The 22,524-nt window shown below is 37.9% G+C and overlaps 1 protein-coding gene across 23 annotated transcripts in view; it reads right to left on the reverse strand.

The window, feature by feature from the left end:
- The window catches only part of TMEM232 (transmembrane protein 232), a 283,645-nt gene that overhangs the window by 167,486 nt on the left and 93,635 nt on the right, over positions 1-22,524 (reverse strand). For all 23 annotated transcript variants that reach the window (XR_014058093.1, XM_081505367.1, XM_081505386.1 and 20 more), the window contains one exon: positions 5,664-5,911. Coding sequence is in view for 22 of the 23 variants with exons in the window: in XM_081505367.1 (XP_081361493.1) it covers positions 5,664-5,911 (248 nt within the window). In the remaining variant the exon portion in view is untranslated. The remainder of the gene's footprint in view (positions 1-5,663; positions 5,912-22,524) is intronic.

A 22,524-nucleotide genomic window follows, 5' to 3' on the forward strand; every position in this document is an offset into this window, starting at 1 on the left:
CAGTCCTGTCACTGGAAACCCATTAAATCATGAAAACACTTTCAGTGAGATATCTGAGGGCCTGCCCTGGTAGTCCAATGGTTAAGAACCCACCTTCCTATGCAAGGGTCATGGGTTCCCTCTCTGGTTGGGGAACTAAGACCCCACAGGCCTTGGGGCAACTAGGCGTGCACGCCCACAGCCAGGGAAAGCCTGCGTGCAAAAAGGAAGAGGCTTACACTACAGACCCGTGCAGGGGAAAGATTAAGGTGAGCCAATCATCCAACTAATGTTTCAACAACAAAATGTGTCACAGAAGTTCAGAACATAGGTGCCCATCTCTGAAGACCTACCCATGCTCTCTATTTCTCTCCAGCTGAAAACTGTCAGCAGCCAAGGCAACTATCAAGGTTCCATCCGTAACGGGTCTTGGCACTGGACCCTCAAGATGCAGCTACGACTTGGAACCAGATCTGAATTGTGTTTTAATCCAAAAAGTAGAAACAAGAAGGGAACCAAAACATAGCCAAAAGCTAAGACTTAAGGAAAGTTGTCTGTTCTCTTTGAAGAGTTGCTAGCAATAATTCATAGCTTTCTGTAAAATTTTCATTTATTATTTATTACAATTACATTACTGAATATCATATTAGGAAGAAAACAAATGCTTTAAAAATCTACTAAATGAAGGAACAGTAGGATAAGGAGCTATAACACGTGCAGGCTCGTTACTCACATTCTTTCCTTCTCTCCTAAGGACAAGCCTGAGAAGAATGTACAACTTTTACATTTTTAAACATTAGCAGCCTTAGGCTCAAAGAAGTTAAGTAACTTACTCTAAATCAATCAGGTGGAAAAAAGGCTATAAGATAAACATACTTGATATTCTATAATGGAGGCACAGACATTTTTCCCCTGCATGAAGCAGAACTACACAGATGTGTTTAAGGCATTTCATTTAAGAATCCTTTGGAACTCTCCTTTCTAAAATATCTCCCTCTCTCCAAATATATATATATATATAATATCTTTATTTATATAATAATATATTTAATTATATTTATCACAACCATTAAGAGCACTTCCCAAGGGCCCAAGTCCTGAGCATCTGACATTTCCAGCTGATGCCCACCTCAGGGGCTTCCCAGGCGATGCTAGGGGTAAAGACTCCGCCTGCCAATGCAGGTGATGTAAGAGACCCGGGTTCAATCCCTGGGTTGGGAAGATCCCCTGGAGGAGGGCATAGTAATCCACTCCAGTATTCTTGCCTGGAGAATCCCACGGACAGAGGAGCCTGGGGGGCTACAGTCCTTGGGGTCGCACAGATTCAAACACAACTGAAGTGACTTAGCATGCACGCATGCACACCCACCTCGGATGACTTGGCAACTGCACCCCAATGTTTAACTCTTCCTTGAGAAGGCAATTTTCACTCTTGTATTAAAAGGCAGAGTAGCAGTCACGCAGTGTCTCTCCGTCAAAATGCAAATCCAGTGTAACGTCCAGCTGCTTCACCAGACTCGGCATCCCTCCAGGGGGAGAGTGCGAGATGGGGATCAAGTGCCCCTTCGCGCTGCTCACTGCTGGTCTCTCCAGTTCAGTTCAGTCCAGTCGCTCAGTTGTGTCCGACTCTTCATGACCCCATGGACCGCAGCACGCCAGGCCTCCCTGTCCATCACCAACTCCCGGAGTTCACTCAAACTCATGTCCATTGAGTCAGTGATGCCATCCAACCATCTCATCGTCTGTCGTCCCCTTCTCCTCCCACCTTCAACCTTTCCCAGCATCAAGGTCTTTTCAAATGAATTAGCTCTTTGCATCAGGTGGCCAAAGTACCGGAGTTTCAGCTTCAGCTTCAGTCCTTCCAATGAATATTCAAGACTGATTTCCTTTAGGATGGACTGCTTGGATCTCCTTGCAGTCCAGGGGACTCTCAAGAGTCTTTACTGGCCTCTCCAGTAAAGCTCTCCAATGCAACATTGCAGTACCCTTCTTTTACCACCTTGTCTCCATTCAGTAAATGTTAGCTCCTCTGAGTTCCCCCACCTTGGAACTGGCTCCTCTAATAAAGGAGGCTGCATAGGAAATGCAGTAGCCTTAGGAAGGACTGCTGTGTTCAGGAAGTCAGCTATGTCAAATGTCCTGCCTGTATACCTATGGATGTTCTCGGCCCATTCTTGTCAGTTTGAGGAATGACAAGGTCCTGTCGGGTCTGATGAATGAAGTCTTCTGATATAAAATTGGTGACCAAAATAAGCCTAATCAGAGATGAAGTTTTAAGTTAATATTCTCCTAGTCTTTACATGAGTGCAAGTAATTACTTGTTGGTGAATTTTTAGGGATTCAAGGCATAAGCTTAGAAAACACACCTCCAAGAAATCTCAGAAGCCAAAAAGTATAAATGTAGAGACTTGTTTTTGAAGATTTGATCTTCAGAGTTCTGAAGTCTCAGCCTTAAGGTAGATTGAAGATAATTTTACTGACAAAGAGAGAAAAGGAAAAAACAACACCAACAACTATGTTTTGCAGTAAAAGCATTCTGTACCTCGGCTCTGGACTGCTGTTTTCATAGTGAAGAAACACAATGATTTTCTCATGGTTTAAAAGATGCTGAGGGGAAGAAGAGTGTGCATCCAAGAGCAGGTATCACTAAAAAGCAACCCCCCAAATTTAATGTACAGAAGCAAAGCAATAACTTTCCTTTTGAAAGATATTGTAAAGGAAAGAAGTTAAATCTCTATCTTTCAAACAAATATATACATCTTTATAAACATATAAACAAAGCATTCCCATTTAGAGAGAATTTTACAGGCTAAAAACACAAGTGAGAAAAAATATTTGGGGAAATAAATTATAGGTCGTCAGATATACTGGATGCTTCAGCAATAAGGAAACTCCTATTTTCTCCTTACTAGTAAACATTCACATTTTCACACTGAAATAAGTACACTTTAGGGCTCCAAAGCAATAAAGAAACATATTCTCTTAAATTTCCCAACTTCCTACCTCTTAAATGTGCCCCATCTTCTCTAGGCATCCTGAAATGTTGGCCTTCTTGTCTGTTGCTATTTGATGAAAACACAAAATGCAGATTTCTAGGAACACTTGGTGAGGAATGGATGCTACGACTCTGCAAGAAGACCTCTCAAAAGGTGAAAAAGAGCTAAGGATACAGTGGACTTCAATTTGTGTCTTTGTGATTGACCTACAGGACTCCAGCATGCTGGGATATTAACTGCATTAATTCCGGTCTGTGGACCTGAAGGTGGGAGGAGGTGGTGAAATGGGAAGAGGTATTGCTACAGAACTGTTGACCAAATGGAGGATCAAGCAGATGAAAGAAACCACATTGCCCACAGTTAATGTTTAGTGAGCCAGAGCCATTTTTCCAATGCATAGCTTAGAGTTAAAGTTGTTGTTCAGCCACTTCTTTAAAAGCAGGTCTATCCATACCCCTAATAGACAGTAAAGACTATTCAACCAAGCCTGACCTAGCCTTCCTCTTGAAGTCACTGAGCTCGAGTCCTAGTCCGCTCACATCTGCTGCACCCCGGGATGGGTTCACCCCTAACTGGAGCGGGCAATATGCACAACTCCAGCGGGCGCTGTGTCGGGCTCTATTGCACGAAGGGTGCAATGTGAGAGGCACCCTGTGCCACCCTGAGGGGCCTCTGCTAGAGGGAAGCTCGGCTCTCATTCTAGCCAGAGACTCTGATCTTTAGAGGCTCTAATGCACTGTGAAAAAATAACAATGCATAAAGGAGATCGTTTTTTCACAGATCAGTGATGAATGAGTCTCACTTATGTAATGAACCGTAGGCTCTGAGAAGACACCGCACGTCCCAGCCCTGCGGTACCCACGGGGCTCTGTGGTCCTAACCCGGCCCCGCCGCACGTCCCAGCCCTGCGGTACCCACGGGGCTCTGTGGTCCTAACCCGGCCCCGCGTCTCTCCGTCTCTGTCTCTGACCCGGCGGAGCCCCCTCCCAGCCCCAGCCCTCCCCTCAGCCCTCCGCATCTCTCCCCGCTGTGCTTTCCACCCTCAGCGCAGCTCGCCCCTTACCTGCATCGTCTCCCTTTCCTTTCGACCTCTTTCACCTTCCTTCCTGCCCCTACTTTTCATATCTCTGTTCTGCCCTCTTAAGCATTCCCAGCATGTGTCCTTGTCTCTCTCTAGCCCCTTCCTTACTGCGTCCCAGCGGGCGCATCTCCATCTGCCTTCTCACTGTCTCTCTACCTTTCCCCTCACTGTTCTTCAATATCCTTTAAAGTAATTTTAAAATTACTTTAGAACACAGAAAAAGAAAATAAATGGGCATTTCGTATTTGATAGGCATTTAACATCAGGAAAAATGTTGACAGCAGATAGATTACTCAAAAAACATTGTTGGGATGTTGAATAATCACACGGATCAACACTTCACATCACATACCAAAAAAAAAAAATTCACATGATTAAAGTGTCCAAAATAAATCCTTTAAAGTACTAGAAGGTTCCATACCCCACTCCTAAAATTGAGAGGAAGAAATTCCAAGAGTTCAATTTCAATTAAAGTATTGAAAAAATATGCTATTTTAATATTATCTCTGCTACATCACCACCACTTTGACTTACCTTCGCATCATTAAAACATGTCTGAAAATATAGACCAGTGGAAGGAAACTAGAGCTGTTAATAAAAATGTCAGAGCCTAAATCAGGGAGTACAAACCATAATCCGTGTTTAAATGTCAGGGCTCTCTCAAACTCTATTTGTAAGTGTAGCTTAACTGGAATTAATATCAAGATGTCAATTTTCTTAAAATGGTAACACTAGAAACTCCGGTATCACACAAAGCACCAACATCACCCAATCCATTTTTGCTCAGATGCTGACTTATCAGAATGAGGCAGGGCCTCCTGTAGTGTTTCCACAAGTTTATCTTCAGCCGAAACCATGATTAGGACATGATGACAACAAGGAATATTACTTGAAATGTTAGAAAAAGATTTTCTTAAAACAAAAATTTCTAACTAAAATTCAAATGCACCTTGAAAATAATTATTTTTAAGAATAATAACAAAAAGAATAGAAGAAAACTTTTGAGGCAACGAATAGACTTTATGGCATAAGTGCTATAATGGTTTCCCAACTGCATACTTATCAATTTGTAAGCATTAAATATGTACAGTTTTGCATGTCAGTCATACCTTGGTAAGGCATTTTTTAAAAGAGGAAAAATAAACACTAGGAGAAATGTGACAACATTTTAATCTCAAAATGGAGAGAATTTTCCTAAACAGATTTAAGAAATCCATAAACCAGAATCAAAAATGGAGAGAAAATTTAAAATGTACTCATCATTTCTTATATTAATATTTTATAGACCTTGGAAGGATACACCGTGATTAATAATAGGGAGAGATAGGGATAAACTAGGCAAATGTAGGTCACTATGGAAGAGAAGCTTTCACTTTAATAAAAGTGATTTATATTACACAATAATACCTATTTTAAGCACGAAGAAACACTTTCTGAGAAAGGAATACATGCTCATGATAAAATATCTAGAAGGTGATGAAGCCAAGATTTGAATCAAAAAAGGAAAACTGAGTTAAATAAAGTGGCACATGATTATGGGTAATTCATAGGATTCCAAAATGTTATGTTAGAATAACAGAAATATTTTGAATAGTGCATCACCTTACCTTACAGTAAAACGTAGAACTCTGTTCTTCATGGAATCCTGCATTTTGTTCACATCTTTCCTTTGATACCGTTTCATCAGTGGTTTTTTCAGAGGAAGAACACAGGCATCCACGGAAGGGAAGAACAGTTTGGAAAGCACGCTGGCAATTCTCCAGCCTATATATTTGGAGAAACTTTCATCCCCTATATTTGATGAGACTTTTGTACTATAACTTGTGAAAGGATCAGCTGGGTCATTTATCTCTGCCTGTTTAAAGAAAAAGAAAAAGTAACGACATAGAATGAAATGAGAGAAAAAATAATGCATTATTAAATAAAAGGCAAAATGTATATTTTGTTTGACTAGGAGAGAAATATTCTTCCTATTAAATAAAAATAAGCTTTAAAAGAGAAAAATGCATTTTCTCAAAAATTTTAAAAATCATAGCAAGAATTTTCAACAAAAAAAAACTATTAAGCATGAAGGAAATTAGTCTTGAAATTTTTTAAATGTAATGATATAATTTCTATTTTAAATCTATATACTCCCATACAAGAATTTCATAAGTGTTTATAATACTTAATAAGAAAGTAAGCAATCAGTTGAAGCATTGATAATATAAACATTTTATTAGGTCAGAATTTCATTTCTCTCTGTGTAATCTAAACTTTCCTTGAAGAAAACAGAAAATTTCTATAGCATGAAATCTGAGTTAAGTAAAAAACAAAAAGGACTTTTTCTTTTTTAATTAGTTTATTTATCTATTTTTTTACTTTACAATATTGTATTGGTTTTGCCATGCATTGACATGAATCCACCATGGGTGTACATGTGTTCCCCTTCCAGAACCCCCCTTCCACCTCCCTCCCCATCCCATCCCTCTGGGTCATCCCGGTGCACCAGCCCCGAGCACCCTGTATCATGCATGGAACCTGGACTGGCGATTCGTTTCATATATGATAATTTACATGCTTCAATGCCATTCTCCCATATCATCCCACCCTCGCCCTCTCCCATAGAGTCCATAATACTGTTCTATATATCTGTGTCTCTTTTGCTGTCTCACATACAGGGTTATCTTTACCGATCTACTAAATTCCATATATATGCATTAATATACTGTATTGGTGTTTTTCTTTCTGGCTTACTTCACTCTGTATAATAGGTTCCAGTTTCATCCACCTCATTAGAACTGATTCGAATGTATTCTTTTTAATGGCTGAGTAATATTCCATTGTGTATATGTACCACAGCTTCCTTATCCATTCATCTGCTGATGGGCATCTAGGCTGCTTCCATGTCCTGGCTATTGTAAACAGTGCTGCGATGAACACTGGGGTACACGTGTCTCTTTCAATTCTGGTTTCCTCAGTGTGTATGCCCAGCAGTGGGATTGCTGGGTCATATGGCAGTTCTATTTCCAGTTTCAAAAAGGGCTTTATGGTTAGCTTGTATTGGAAATGTTACAAGATTTAGCTTTATATTGAATCATGTCCTAATACAGAAACACACACACACACACAAACTCCACAATATCTAAGCAATTTTTATTCAGGTAACAACAATTTTCTGAATTTTCTTATTTATGTCCAATAATATCCATGACTGATTTTTAATTATACCTTCTTCTGAAACAGCTAAAGGCACATTTTCTTTAGCTGGAATCAGTGAAAATAAATGAAGATGTAAGTTTCACAATGTCATGTATTATGTTTTTTAGTGTTCACAATATGTTAATATTAAAAACTCTTTCTCATAACTAAGTTAGGTACTGCCTCCTTTTATTTGTTTTTACAGTTTTATTTAATATTATCCATCTTTAGGCAGCTCATTACTAGTCACTCAGGATTCATTTTAAATATCTGTAGATCCTATGGTAGAAAATGAAGAATGAAAAATGTTTTTCTACATATGAACATCTAACTAACCTCTTTAGGATTCAAAGATTAGGACTAGCACAGTGAAATTACTATTTAAAGACTAAATATTGCATTATCTCAGCTTCCCTGATGGCTCAGCGGGTAAAGAATCTGCCTGCAATGCAGGAGACACAGGTTCAATCTCTGGGTCAGGAAGATCCCCTGGAGGAGGAAATGACAACCCACTCCTGTATTTCCTGCCTGAATAATCCCATGGACAGAGGAGCCTGGTGGGTTACAGTTCAAAGGGTTGCAAAGAGTCAGACATGACTGACTGAATGATTTCATTATCTAGACAAAATTACAGTGGAAAAAATGAGAACAATCTTATGATAAAGACTGAAAAAGTAAAGGTTTAAACCAATGAGGAAAACAGAAACAGGCAAAGTAAATAATACAGAAGACTGAAAGGATAAGAAAGAATAACAGGCAAAATACATGTAAAAAGGATGTGGTGAAAATCATGCAAGTGTGTAAGCATCAAAATAACGAAATGAAGACTCAAAGTAGCCTCAACGTGCTAGACAATTAATACCGACCTTTAAAAAAGAGGGCTATATTTTCACTATTTCAGAAAAAGAACATTATCACCAGCCTTTATTGATACATACTTACTCTTAAGTATCTTTGATTTCCATTATCTCTGGATATTGAAATCAGTATACAATTCTGTTTATACTATTCCCAGTTGTGTATCTTGCTTATTAACCAGGTCAAGATCATGGAAAGAGCACTCAATTAGAAACAAGAAATTAAATGTAATGCTCAAAATTCTCCAAGCCAGGCTTCAGCAATACGTGAACCATGAACTTCCAGATGGTCAAGCTGGTTTTAGAAAAGGCAGAGGAACCAGAGATCAAATTGCCAATATCCGCTGGATCATCGAAAAAGCGAGTGAGTTCCAGAAAAACATCTGTTTCTGCTTTATTGACTATGCCAAAGCCTTTGACTGTGTGGATCACAATAAACTGTGGAAAATTCTTCAAGAGATGGGAATACCAGACCATCTGATCTGTCTCTTGAGAAACCTGTATGCAGGTCAGGAAGCAACAGTTGGAACTGGACATGGAACAACAGACTGGTTCCAAATAGGAAAAGGAGTACGTCAAGGCTGTATATTGTCACCCTGCTTATTTAACTTCTATGCAGAGTACATCATGAGAAACGCTGGGCTGGAAGAAGCACAAGCTGGAATCAAGATTGCTGGGAGAAATATCAATAACCTCAGATATGCAGATGACACCACCCTTATGGCAGAAAGTGAAGAAGAACTAAAGAGCCTCTTGATGAAAGTGAAAGAGGAGAGTGAAAAAGTTGGCTTAAAGCTCAACGTTCAGAAAACTAAGATCATGGCATCTGGTCCCATCACTTCATGGCAAATAGATGGGGAAACAGTAGAAACAGTGTCAGACTTTACTTTTTTGGGCTCCAAAATCACTGCTGATGGTGATTGCAGCCATGAAATTAAAAGATGCTTACTCCTTGGAAGGAAGGTTATGGCCAACCTAGATAGCATATTTAAAAGCAGAGACATTACTTTGCCAACAAGTCCGTCTAGTCAAAGCTATGGTTTTTCCAGTGGTCATGTATGGATGTGAGAGTTGGACGGTGAAGAAAGCTGAGCGCCGAAGAATTGATGCTTTTGAACTGTGGTGTTGGACAAGACTCTTGAGAATCCCTTGGACTGCAAGGAGATCCAATCAATCCATCCTAAAGGAGGTCAGTCCTGGGTGTTCATTGGAAGGACTGATGTTGAAGCTGAAACTCCAATACTTTGGCCACCTCATGCGAAGAGTTGACTCATTGGAAAAGACCCTGGGTCTTTTAATGCTGGGTAGGATTGGGGGCAGGAGGAGAAGGGGATGACAGAGGATGAGATGGTTGGATGGCATCACTGACTCGATGGACAAGGGTTTGAGTAGACTCCGGGAGTTGGTGATGGACAGGGAGGCCTGGCGTGCTGCAATTCATGGGGTCGCAAAGAGTCGGACACGACTGAGCGACTGAACTGAACTGAGGACACTCAGTAGCTATTATGATTTTTAGGACATTATTTAAGGTCTCAAAGCCTGCATGTCCCATCGATAAAATGGTAATCACAATACCTGGGCTTCTGCTCCATTTCTGTGGATTAACTTTTTCATAAGAAAAGGTAGTTCAAAATCAGTAACACCATATAGTTGGACAAACATATTACTAAGAGCTCTTCCATTGCTAAGAGAATATGAATGAATACGTGTCTGAGTAAGTGAATAAACCAACAGAAATAGTGTCTTCTCACCACATAATCTCTGGTAACTACATCGTTCCCCGGAGAGCACTGCTGAGCATCACAGAATCTTCACGCCCTTCTCACTCCGTCTCACTTGGCTGCGCTTTGCCTCCTCCCCTCCTGGACGGGTTATAGACCCAGAGGTCAGCTCCCTTCCAGAGCAGCATGAAGACAGGGCCACCGCCTCCACCGCGGTTCCCTACTTGGAATCTCAGGTTAGATTTCCAAGGCATTCGACCTATGGCGATGTAGTGTCAAACACTGGTCAAATGCGTATCGGCCTTATCTATAAAAGGTTTTGTTTGTTTTCCTGCAGGAAGAAGCCAGGGAAGAAAATGGACTTTGCCATCAGAAGGATCTGAAATCATGTCTAGCTATTCCACTTACTAATTAGGGATGCAACTTGTAGAATTTAGTTAACTTCTCCAGGTCTATGTTTTGGGTTCAGTTTGGTTCCACCGTGTTTTTCATTTGTGATGTAGAGATAATAATAACCACTCCTTAGAGCTTTGTGAGGGTTCACTTAGACAACAGAGGGTGATCTGTGTAGCCAGCAGTGAGATGCTCAACAGGCAGCCAGTTCTTTCGGGGGTACCCCAAGTCGGACACTGACGCTTGGGCTTTCGTGAGATGCTCCCACAAGTGACCTAGAGAAGCCTGATCCACCCTCTTCGGCCAAAGACAAGTTTGTTACGTAGTCACTTTTATATTAGCAAATTTATCAGATAGGATTATATTATACTTCCAGAGTAATCTCTATTCTAAAGAATCTTCTTTCTTTTTGAGCTATTATCCTGGTTTGTTTTTTTTTTTTTTTTTTTGACCACAATGCAGGGCATGTGGCATCTTAGTTCCCAGACCAGGGATTGAACCCATACCCCTAGCACTGCAAGCGCAGAGTCTTAACCATGGGGCCACCAGGGAAGACCTGTTATTCTCATTTTAAAATTCAGAGACTATGAATTTATTTATGCCAATGATGAATAGGTATGAATCGATACATCTTAGAAGTAAATTTATCCAAAATATTAATGACCACTTTTTAAAGGAGACTCCAAAATCATGGAACCACTCTTTAGTCTGCCAGTGAGCATTACCCCAAGTTCCATCTTTACACATTAACACTCTTATCATGTGTCCCTATTTTTTAACAATGCCATGTGGGCTTTAAAATTCAGGATTCTTCTTATTACATTGTTGAAACTTGATACATTTTATTAAGAAACACGGCAATTTTTGATTACCTATGTTAGTTTTACTTATTTAGTGTTAAAATTGGAAAAGTGGTATTCCTAAAGAATATTTCTCTCACACACAGATTGTAGCCACATGCAAGGTCAGATTCCCATCCTTCTGTCTTTATTTTGGGCATAATGATGGTAAAAATCATGATTCATTTAGGCTGGCAAGACGATGGATAACGCAGAGCAGGTGAAATTACCCAAAGAATTGTGATGTAGTAGCAACACAAAAGAAAATAAAATCCTGTCCAGATTTCTGCATTTTCCACCAGTATTTAGGGAACTGTAGTAAACACACTAAAATTCAAGCTAATTCATACTACCCTTGACATGAGAGAATAAAAGAGAAGGAAATAGGATACTAAAGCACTCAGCATAGCCTGCAGCAAATACTGTCTCCATCTCATTGCCTCTGTTTTTGGTCTCCACTTGTCCTTAAGTAGACTCAGAGCTGAGAACATTTAACTTATTTGTGAAAAAATATATAATTTTTCTTCAAAGTTCAAAATTTAAATGAAAATGACTCACTGGTGATCTAAAAGATTATTTCCTCCAGGAGTTATAAAATCTCACAAAGGAAGACAGCAGTTACTAAAAATTTTGGTCCTCAGACCATTATTATTGTCATTGCCTAGGGGCATGCTATAAATAGAGAATTTTAGGCCATACTCCTAAATGTATTAAAGTTTAAAAACCACTATTACAGTAGATTAAGAAAAGGAGTAGATGGGAATATCCATTTTCCCACTTTACAAATTGAGTGACCTTGCACACGTTACTTAACCTCTCTGAGCATGCTTCTTTGTTCCTAAAATGGAATGATAATACTACTCTCCTTCCTAGGTGCCTGTAAAAATTAAATACAAGAATTGAATATATTTTCTAGCGTAGTGTCTGACACACAAAAGTTCTTCAATATATACTAGTTTCTTGTTTATATCTAATTTTAGAGGCAGGGTGGCATGGGAATGGCAGCACCTTTGGAGTGAGCTCACCATAGATACATCCACCACTACTCACTTATTTTAATTGTGTTTAGACTCAGGTCCCCATCTGTATGAGTGGTGATGGTGGTGGGAATTATGAGGTTTAGATGAGTTACTTAAGGTAGGATACTTAGCACAGTGGCTGGTGCATTGTAAAAACTCTACAAATATTTTTGTTGTCTTAAAACAATGTGTCTGTTATACTGGAATTCTATTGATAAGTATTTAAAGAAACTCTACACTTTAAAAAATGCATCTCCCTTTCCCCACTCAAGAGTTTCCATTTATGTCAGAAGAAGAACCACGTGTGGGGGAAGAGAGAGAGAGATACTGAGAGAATGGAGACAAATGGGGCTGTTGTTCGGCTTTGCTGCTTTATGGAGTTCATTAGGAATATGGAAATGTCATTAAGAATAAAAACAAATTTTACTTTAAAGATCTCACCGTGAAATGTTAACCACCAAGTGCTTACCTAATGAGTCAAAGGTACTCTGAATAAAGTCGTATATTCATTTTAGCTGTACATATTTCCTTTTGATATTTTAGGTCAGGTACCAGATGGCAGAGAGCATTTATACATGATGACTTTTCCTAGATGTGCCAACATATGCTGCTAAATTGCCTATACAGCGGAGCCTTGCTCATTGCAAGTCTCCCTGGAAGTATTTCAAACAAAGCACATCAATTAACATTTGTTTATTATGCCGCTGTGAGTATATGACAGTTTTTGATTTCTTTCCCAAATACTCAGGCAACAGTTGGGTTTATATTGAATTTGTCAGATAAAGGGCTCATGTTTAGGGATCTATTTAGAAATGTTTTTCACTTCAAATATGCTATTAAATATCTCACTTCTCATCTAACCTCCATTAAGCATCAAATTTTGTGAACAGATATAAAAAGAATTATAGATGATAGAATGTTATTATGGATTTAAAAAAAAAATACAAGACGTGAAAGTACACAACACAGTTAAGGATTTACCAGTGATGTAGATAAATTCAGGTTTTAAATATAAACCTTAAATTATTAAATTCAGTAGATTATCATATGAATTGCATATATATTTTTAAAGTATAAAAAGAGAAAATCTCTTTTAATTCCATAAATATGCAAGTATCATCAATCCTTCTGAAATAAATCCTTCCCAGTCTAATGTAGCCTATAATTAATGCTGTGATTAACCCTGTGTAGGTAATATGATGATTACCTTACATGAGGCAAGTATCTGGGAACAAGGTATTAGGAAGGAAAGAATAAACAAAGGTTTTCTATAATCACACTGATTTGCATTAACTGAAATAAGAGTAGAATAAATATTTTAGATCAAAGCATCTGAGGCACAAGGCTTCACTGTATAGTTTTGTTGTTTTTTTAATATGTTCTCTGTTCACGTTGAGCAGTGAGGAAAGATCAGAAGACTAACAGAGGTTTTACCACTTTGTATAAGTAAGTTTCTATCTTATGCTATAGAATTTGTTCCCCAAAGAGATGTGAAGGTGAAGTGAAAGTGATAGTGTTAGTCACTCAGTCGTGTCCAGCACTTTGTGACCTGTGGACTGTCCACTCTTTGGGACCCCATGGACTGTAACCCGCCAGGCTCCTCTGTGCATGGGATTCTCCAGGCAAGAATAAGGGAGTGGGTAGCCATTCCATTCTCTGGGAGATCATCACAATCCAGAGATCAAACCTGGGTCTCCCTCATTACAGGCAGATCCTTTACTGTCTGAGTCACCAGGGAGGCCCCAAGAATACTGGAGTGGGCAGCCATCCCTTTTCCAGGGATCAGACAGAGGTCTCCTACATTGCAGGCAGATTCTTGACCGTATGAGCCACCAGGGAAGCACCAGTACAGTAATGTAAGTGGTTCAATGGAATGTAGGAATTAGTGACTAATTTTTTAAAACTAGGGTTATTTAGGAGTAAGTAACTAGCCTTTTTATTTTACTACTGTAAATGTTTTGCCATTATAGGGCCAAAGAAAAGGAAAGAAAATCTTGATTATATCATGCTTATGTTCTACTGTAAAATTAAACCTATAAAGATAAATTGTGTAGAAACTATTCAGACAGGACAGTACAATTTTAATAAATTCAAAATATTTGCTCTAACATATTACACCTATAGACCAAATGTGCTCATTCTTTTGAAATCATCTTGCTTTATTTTATTCATATATGTGATTTAGTTGTTTAAGTTATTCCACAGTACCATTATTAACTCTCTTAAGGATAGGCAGACTTTTAAAAGATAAAATAAATGAGTATCATTTGCCCCAGAAAAATTAAGTATAAAAGGGAGCTTCAGCTGTAGAATTTAAGGAAGTTAGAAGATCACACAGGAGTAATGTAAGAACAGTGTTGCTCAGGGATGGCAGAGAGAAAACCTGGAAACTGCATAGATGCTAATCTCTCTGGGCTTCAAAATCACTACAGACGGTGACTGCAGCCATGAAATTAAAAGACGCCTGCTCCTTGGAAGAAAAGCAATGACCTAGACAGTGTATTAAAAAGCAGAGACGTTACTTTGCATGGAAAAGTCCGTCTAGTCAAAGCTGTGGTTTTCCCAGTAGTCATGTATGGATGTGAGAGCTGGACAATAGAAAAGGCTGAGCACTGAAGAACTGATGCCCTTGAACTCTGGTGTTGGAGAAGACTCTTGAGAGTCCCTTGAACTGCAAGGAGATCCAACCAGTCCATCCTAAAGGAAATCAACCCTGAATATTCACTGGAAGGACTGATGCTGAAACTGAAGCTCCAATACTTTGGCCACCTGATGCGAAGAACTGACTCATTGGAAAGACCCTGATGCTGGGTCTTGAAGATTGAAGGGGTTGGCAGAGGATAAGAGGGTTGGATGGCATCCCTGACTTGATGGTCATGAGTTTGAGCAAACCCTGGGAGATGGTGAAGGATGGGGAAACATGGGGTGCTGCAGTCCATGGGGTCGCAAAGAATCGGACATGACTGAGCAACTGAACAGAACATCAATCACTTTGGTCTTTTGAATAATTAGCTTTGGAGAATTTAAAGGAGTTAGTTTAGACATTGTTAGTACTGAACCTAGTATAGACATGTTAATAAGTAACTTGACATTAAAATCATATTACCTTGAGCCTTCCCTAGTGGTTCGGTGGTTAAGACTCCACGCTTTCATTGCAGGGGGCCTGGGTACAATCCCTGGTCAGGGAACTAGATACCACACGCTGCAACTAAAGAGTCTGCATGCTGCAACTAAAAAAAACACACAAAAAAGACTCACGTGCCACGGTGAAGACTGAAGATCCCACATGTGGCACAGCCAGACAAATAAATAGTTTTAAAATTTATACACTAGCTAAAAATAAGTTGGAAAAATTTGATGACTAAAGTCATAAAAATGATTCAAGGGAAAACATTATATAGGAAAAGAATAAACAGCAATTGATTAGACACTTTGTCCTATCCATACCAAAATAGAATTCTTGGCCAACAAACCTACCCTTTAGAATCAAACTGAATAAAACCCTTCTGTCAGCGAAAACTGACAGAATTAGCCACCAGCCAATGCTCGTGAAAAGAATATGAAAGGATTTTCTTTGAGCAAAAGAAAAATAATCCCATATAGAAGGCCAGCAATTCAAGAAGAAAAGGTAAAAAAAGAAACAAGTAAATATATCAGTAAAGCAAAAGTATATTGAGTGTATAAAACAACATTAACATGTTGGTATCTGTAAACACACACACGTGCACACCGCATACACATATAGAAACAATTTAAATGCTCAACAGGAAAAGTGTATAAAAGAAATAAAACTTGTTAAAATATTATAAGACCATTTTATGGCCCAGGAAAACATAAATCCCCTACATTAGAATGAAATCATGAAGGATTCATTTTGAAACATCAGAGTAACAATAAAAGACTGCCTGACTACAAAATAAAGAAGCAGAAAGGCTAGGATGGAATAGTATAATGAAAAATCTTCCTGAAAGGGCACAAGACTAGTTTAAAAAAAGGATAGAGGACAACCAGAAAATAAGTTACAAAGTGGCAACAAGTACATAACTATCAATAATCACTTTAAATGTCTGTCAATTAAATTCTCCAATCACAGCACATATGGTAGGTGATTGGATTTTTAAAAAACAAGACCTATCTACATGTTGCCTACAAGAGACTCTACAGCTAAAGACAAATGCAGACTGAAAGTGGGGATAGAAAAATATGTTCCATGAAAACAGATGTAAAAAGAAAGCTAGGATAGCAATAATCATATCAGAAAAGTAAACTTGAAAGTCAAAGTCTATAATAAAAGACTAAAAAGGACATTATATAATGACAAAGGGATCAATACAAGAGGATGTAACATTCGTAACCACGCATGCACCTAATACAGGGGCACCTAAGTATATACAGCAAATGTTAACAGACAGAAAGGGAGACATTAACAACGTGGTAGTAGTAAGAAGCCTTGACATCCCACTTACATCAATGGACAGAGATCCGGACAGAAAATCAGTAAGAAAACACTGGTCCTAAATGACGTGGTAGACCAGTTGAACTTAATATAGATATTTCAGGACATTTCATCCTAGAGAGTTAAATATATACTGGATTCAAGTGCATATGGAAAGTTCTCCCAGACAGATCATGTACTAGGTCTAAAAACAAGTCTCAACAAATTTTAGAGGATAAAAATTATATCAAGTATCACTTTTGACCATAACAATATGAAACTAGAAAACAATTATAAGAAGAAAAATGGGAAAAACACAAACACACGGAGACTAGGCCGTGCTCTAAATGTGAACAAAAATCAGTGGCTCGACCAGGAAATAGGCCGCGTTCTAAATGCCAACAAAACTCAGTGGCTCGACCAGGAAATAGGCCGCGTTCTAAATGCCAACAAAACTCAGTGGCTCAACCAAGAAATCAAAGGGACAATCAGAATCCACTTCAGACAAATGAAAATCAAAACAGAGTTTTCCCAGATCTATAGGACATAGCAAAAGCACTTCTAAGACAGAAACTTTTAGCAGTAAGGCCTACTTCATGAAGCAACACAAATCTCTAATAACCTAAATGAGCATCTAAACAAATTAGAAAAAACAAACAAAGGCCAAAGGAAGCAGAAGAAATAAAACAATAAAGGTAATAAGAAAATAAATAAAATATAGACCAAGAAAACAACAGGAGAGATCAATGAAACCAAGAGCTGATTTTCTTTTGAAAAATAAACAAATTTGATAAGCCTGTAGCTAGGCTCATTAAAAAAAAAAAGGATACAAATAAATAAGAAATGAAAGAGGAGAAATTACAGAAAAAAATCATAGGAGAATACTGTAAATAGTTAAGTGTCAACAAACTGCATAACCAAGAACAAAGGGATAAACCTTTAGAAACATATAACCTATAATCTATCAAGATTAAATCAGGAAGAAATAGACATTCTGAACAGATTGATTACTAGAAATTAAATTTAATCAGGAATCAAAAATCTTCCAAAAAATTCCAGGAACAGATGTATTCACAGGAAAATTCTACCAAATATAAAAAGGAGAGTTAATACCTATCCTCAAACTATTCCAAAAAACTAAAGAGGAAGGAACACTCCCAAATTCATTCATTCATCCACCATTACCTCATGTCAAAACCAGACACTGCAAAAAAGAAAAGTACAAGTCACTGTCTTTGATGAATATGGATGTAAGAATCCTCAACAAAATATTGGCAAACTTAATTTAGCAAATATAAAAAAGAACATACACCGTGAACAAGCGAGATTTTATTCCAGGAAAGCAAGTATAGTTCAACTTAAGCAACTCAATCAATGTGATACCCCACATTCACAAGATGAAGGATAAAAATCACGTGATCATCTCAGTAGACACAGGGAAAGCATCTGACACAATTCAACACCCATCCATGATAAAAATTCTCAACAAAGTTGGTATAGAGGGAAACTATCTCAACAAAATAAAGGCCATTTATGAAAACCCATAACTAACATCATACTCAATGGTTAAAAAAAGAAAGCCTTTCCTCTAATATCAGTAACAAGGATGCCCACTCTCACCATTTCTATTTAACATAGTAGTGGAAGTCTTAGCCATAGCAATCAGACAGAATAAATAAAAGGCATCCAAATTGGAAGGGAAGAAGTGAAACTATCATTATTTGCAGGTGTTGTTGTTTAGTTGCTAAGTTGTGTCTGACTCATTTGCAGGTGATGCAGATACTATTTATAGAAAAACCTAAAAGTACACACACACAATTAAAACTAATAATTGAATTCAGTAATGTTGCAGGCTACAAGATTAATATACACAAATCTGTTGCTTTTCTATACACTAATAATGAACTATGTGAAAGAGAAATCAAAAAAATAATCCCATTGAAAACTACATCAAAAAGAATGAAATACCCATGAATAAACTTAACCAAAGAGGTGAAAGACCTATACTCTAAGAACTATAAGACACTGGTCACTGGTGAAGGAACTTAAATATGATATGAATACATGGAAAGCTAGCCTGTGCTAACGGATTGGAAGAATATTGTCAAAATTTCCATCCCACCTACTCAAAGCAATCTACAAATTTAATCCAATACCTATCAAAATATCAGTGATATTTCTCACAGAATTAGAACAAATAATTCCAAAATTTGTATAGAACCATGGAAGACCCCAAATGGCCAAAGCAATCTTAAGAAAAAAGAACAAGCCTGGAGATATCATGCTTCCTGACTTCAGACTATACTACAAAAATGTTAGTCACTCAGTCATGTCAGACTCTGCGACCCCATAGACTATAGCCCACCAGGCTCCTCTGTCCATGGGATTTCCCAGGCAAGAATACTGGAGTGGGTTACCATTCCCTTCTCCAGGAGATCTTCCTGACCCAGGGATTGAACTGGGGTCAGTAATCAAAACAATATGGTAATGGAAAAAAAACAAAAACAGACATACTGATCAATGGGCAGAATAGAGAGCCCAGAAAGAAACCTATGCACATATAGTCAATCAATTCATAAGAAAGCAAGCAAAAACATACAATGGAGAAAAGGCAATCTCTGAAAGAAGCAGTGTTGGAAAAACTGGACAGGTACATTAAAAGAATGAAATTTGAACATTTTCTTATACCATATTCAAAATAAACTCAAAATGAACTCTAGACCTAAAATATAAGACTAGAAACCATAAATCACCTGGAAAAAATATAAGCAATACACTCTTTGATGTAAGTCTTGGCAATATTACTTTGGATCTGTCTCTTCAAGCAAGAGAAACAAAAGTGAAATAAACAAATTGACCAAATTACACTTAAATGCTTTTGCAGAGTGAAGAAAGACAACAACAAAACAAAAAGACAACCTGCTGAATGGGAGAAGAAATTGGCAAATGATGTGTCTGATAGGAGTTAATATCCACCTACTGAATGGAGAAGAGACTGGCAAACGACGCGTCTGATAGGAGTTAATATCCAAAACATACAGAATTCACACAACTCAGTACAAGAAAACAACTCAGTTAAAAAATAAATATATATATTATATATAACACATACATATATATAACTATTACTTAGTTATAGAAAAGAATGAAATTTTGCCATTTGCCACAACATAGATGGACCTGAAGGGTATTATGCTTAGTGAAGTAAGTCAGAGAAAAACGAATACTGTATATTTTCACTTACATATGAAATCTGAAAATTAAAAGAAATGAATGCATATAGGAAAGCAAAGAGACTTAAAGAGAATAAATTAAGTGATTCCCAGGGACGGAGGAGCCTGGTGGGCTGCCGTCTGTGGGGTCGCGCAGAGTCGGACACGACTGACGCGACTTAGCAGCAGCAGCAGCAGCAGGAGAGTGGGGCAGGGGCAAGAGAGGGGAGGCCGACTAAGAGGTACAAACTAGCAGGAATAAAACAAGACACAAGGATAAAATGCACAGCATGAAGAATACTACCAGTATTTCAAAATAACTTTAATGGAATATAATTTATAAAAATATCGATCACTATGCTGCATGCCTGAAGTTAATATAGCACTATAAATCAAATAAACTTCAATAAAAAAGAATGGGATTGAAAGGGGGGGGGAGGAGAGCCAGGAAAAGGAAGTAAAAATAGAATAGTAAACAATAAGATGTAGCAATAAACACAAATACATTCTAATGGCATTAAGTGCAAATAGAATAAGGATTCAAATGCAAGGTCAATAATTTTCAGGCTAAAAAATACTGCTTGTCTAAAGATATATACATATAAGGGTTCAGAGAGCTTGAAATTTAAAAAATGGAAATAGATACTCCATGCAAATACTAACCAAAAGGACCATAATAAAAGAAAGGTATAGTGGTTATATTCATAATAGAAAAGAAACAGTTTTTATAAAGAAGAACATTCCATCATGATGAGACTATTGTCCCTGAGACAAAATTAAACTAGAAATCAAAAATCATAAACATAACAACAAATCTCTGCATACGTAGTCATTAAAAAATCTTTAATAACCAATGGTTCAAAATAGAAGTAATAAGTATCAGTATCAAGAGAATCAAAACTTGTTTGTCATAAACTCTTGGCATAATAGACTAAAAAGAGAACAAAAGAGACAACATCATGACAGATTCTAAATATGGTAAATATCACAGACGAGGATTGTGAGCAATATCATAAAATATCTTTAAAATGGAGATGGCATAGATACATTCTTAGGGAGGAAAAATACAACCAAAACTGAAGCAAAGAAAAATAAAGTCTAGGAAGGCAAACAACTGAAAATCTATGCTACAAATTAAAACCTTTTCTATAGTATTCATGATCAAATGTCCTCACTTGGAAATTCTACAAAATTACTAAGGAAGAAATCATGACAATAAGACAAAATTCTTCCAAAGAATAGGGAAAAAAAAAAAAAAAGGATAACCACTTCCAAATACATTGTATTAGTTCAGCATAACTTTGATACAAAATCTTATAAGAAAACATTATAAGAGAAACATTATGGGTGCAATATCTTAAGCAAAATAATATCAAAGCAAATACAGCCATATTAAAAACATTACTACAGCATCAACAAGTGTTTTTCTTACAGGAATGCAGTGACTATTCAACATAAGGAAATCAAACAATATAATCTGCACCAATATCCACAGTCAAGTTACTTTACTTTTTAGGAAGTTTAGCTGTCTTTATTTAATATAACAATTTCCTCATCAGTAAAATAAAGATTCAGCTCAGTTCAGTTGCTCAGACATGTCGACTTCTTTGCAACCCCATGGACTGTAGCAGGCCAGGCTTCCCTGTCTTTCACTGTATCCCGGAGTTTGCTCAAACTCATGTCCATTGAATCGGTGATGGCATCCAACCATCTCATCCTCTGTCATCCCCTTCTCCCTCTGCCTTCAATTTTTCCCAGCATCAGGGTCTTTTCCAGTGACTCAGTTCTTCGTATCAGGTGGCCAAAGTATTGGAGTTTCAGCTTCAGCATCAGTCCTTGCAATGAATATTCAGGACTGATTTCCTTTAGGATGGACCGGTTGGATCTCCTTGCAGTCCAAGGGACTCTTAAGAGTCTTCTCCAACACCACAGTTCAATAGCATCAATTCTTCAGCAAAGGCTTTCTTCATGATCTAGCTCTCACATCCATACATGACCACTGGAAAAACCATAGCTTTGACTAGATGGACCATTGTTGGCAAAGTAATATGTCTGCTTTTTAATATACTGTCTAGGTTTGTCATTGTTTTTCTTTCAAGGAGCAACCATCTTTTAATTTCATGGCTGCACTCACCACCTGCAGTGATTTTGGAGCCCAAGAAAATAAAGTCAGCCACTGTTTCCACTGTTTCCCCATCTATCTGCCATGAAGTGATGGGACCAGATGCCATGATTTTTATTTTTTGAATGTGGAGTTTTAAGCCAGCTTTTTCACTTTCATCAGGAGGCTCATTAGTTCTTCTTCGCTTTCTGCCATAAAGGTGGTGTCATCTGCATATCTGAGGTTATTGATGTTTCTCCTGGCAATCTTGATTCCAGCTTGTGCTTCCTCCAGCCTAGCGTTTCTCATGATGTACTCTGCAAAGAAGTTAAATAAGCAGGGTGACAATATACAGCCCTCACGTACTCCTTTCCCAATTTGGAGCCAGTCTGTTTTTCCATGTCTGGTTCTAACTGTTGCTTCTTCACCTGCATACACATTTCTCAGAAGGCAGGTAAGGTGGTATGGTATTTCCATCTCTTGAAGAATTTTCCAGTTTATTGTGATCTACACAGTCAAAGGCTTTGGTATTGTCAATAAAGCAGAAGTTGATGTTTTTCTGGAACTCGCTTGCTTTTTCGATAATCCAGCAGATTTAGGTAATTTGTTCTCTGGTTCCTCCACCTTTTCTAAAACCAGCTTGAACATCTGGAAGTTCACGGTTCATGTACTGTTGAAGCCTGGCTTGTAGAATTTTGAGCATTACTTTAC

This window comes from Giraffa tippelskirchi, chromosome 6 (genome assembly GCF_054371585.1).
Source record: "Giraffa tippelskirchi isolate mGirTip1 chromosome 6, T2T-mGirTip1v1.2.pri, whole genome shotgun sequence".
Classification (NCBI taxonomy): Eukaryota; Metazoa; Chordata; class Mammalia; order Artiodactyla; family Giraffidae; genus Giraffa; species Giraffa tippelskirchi.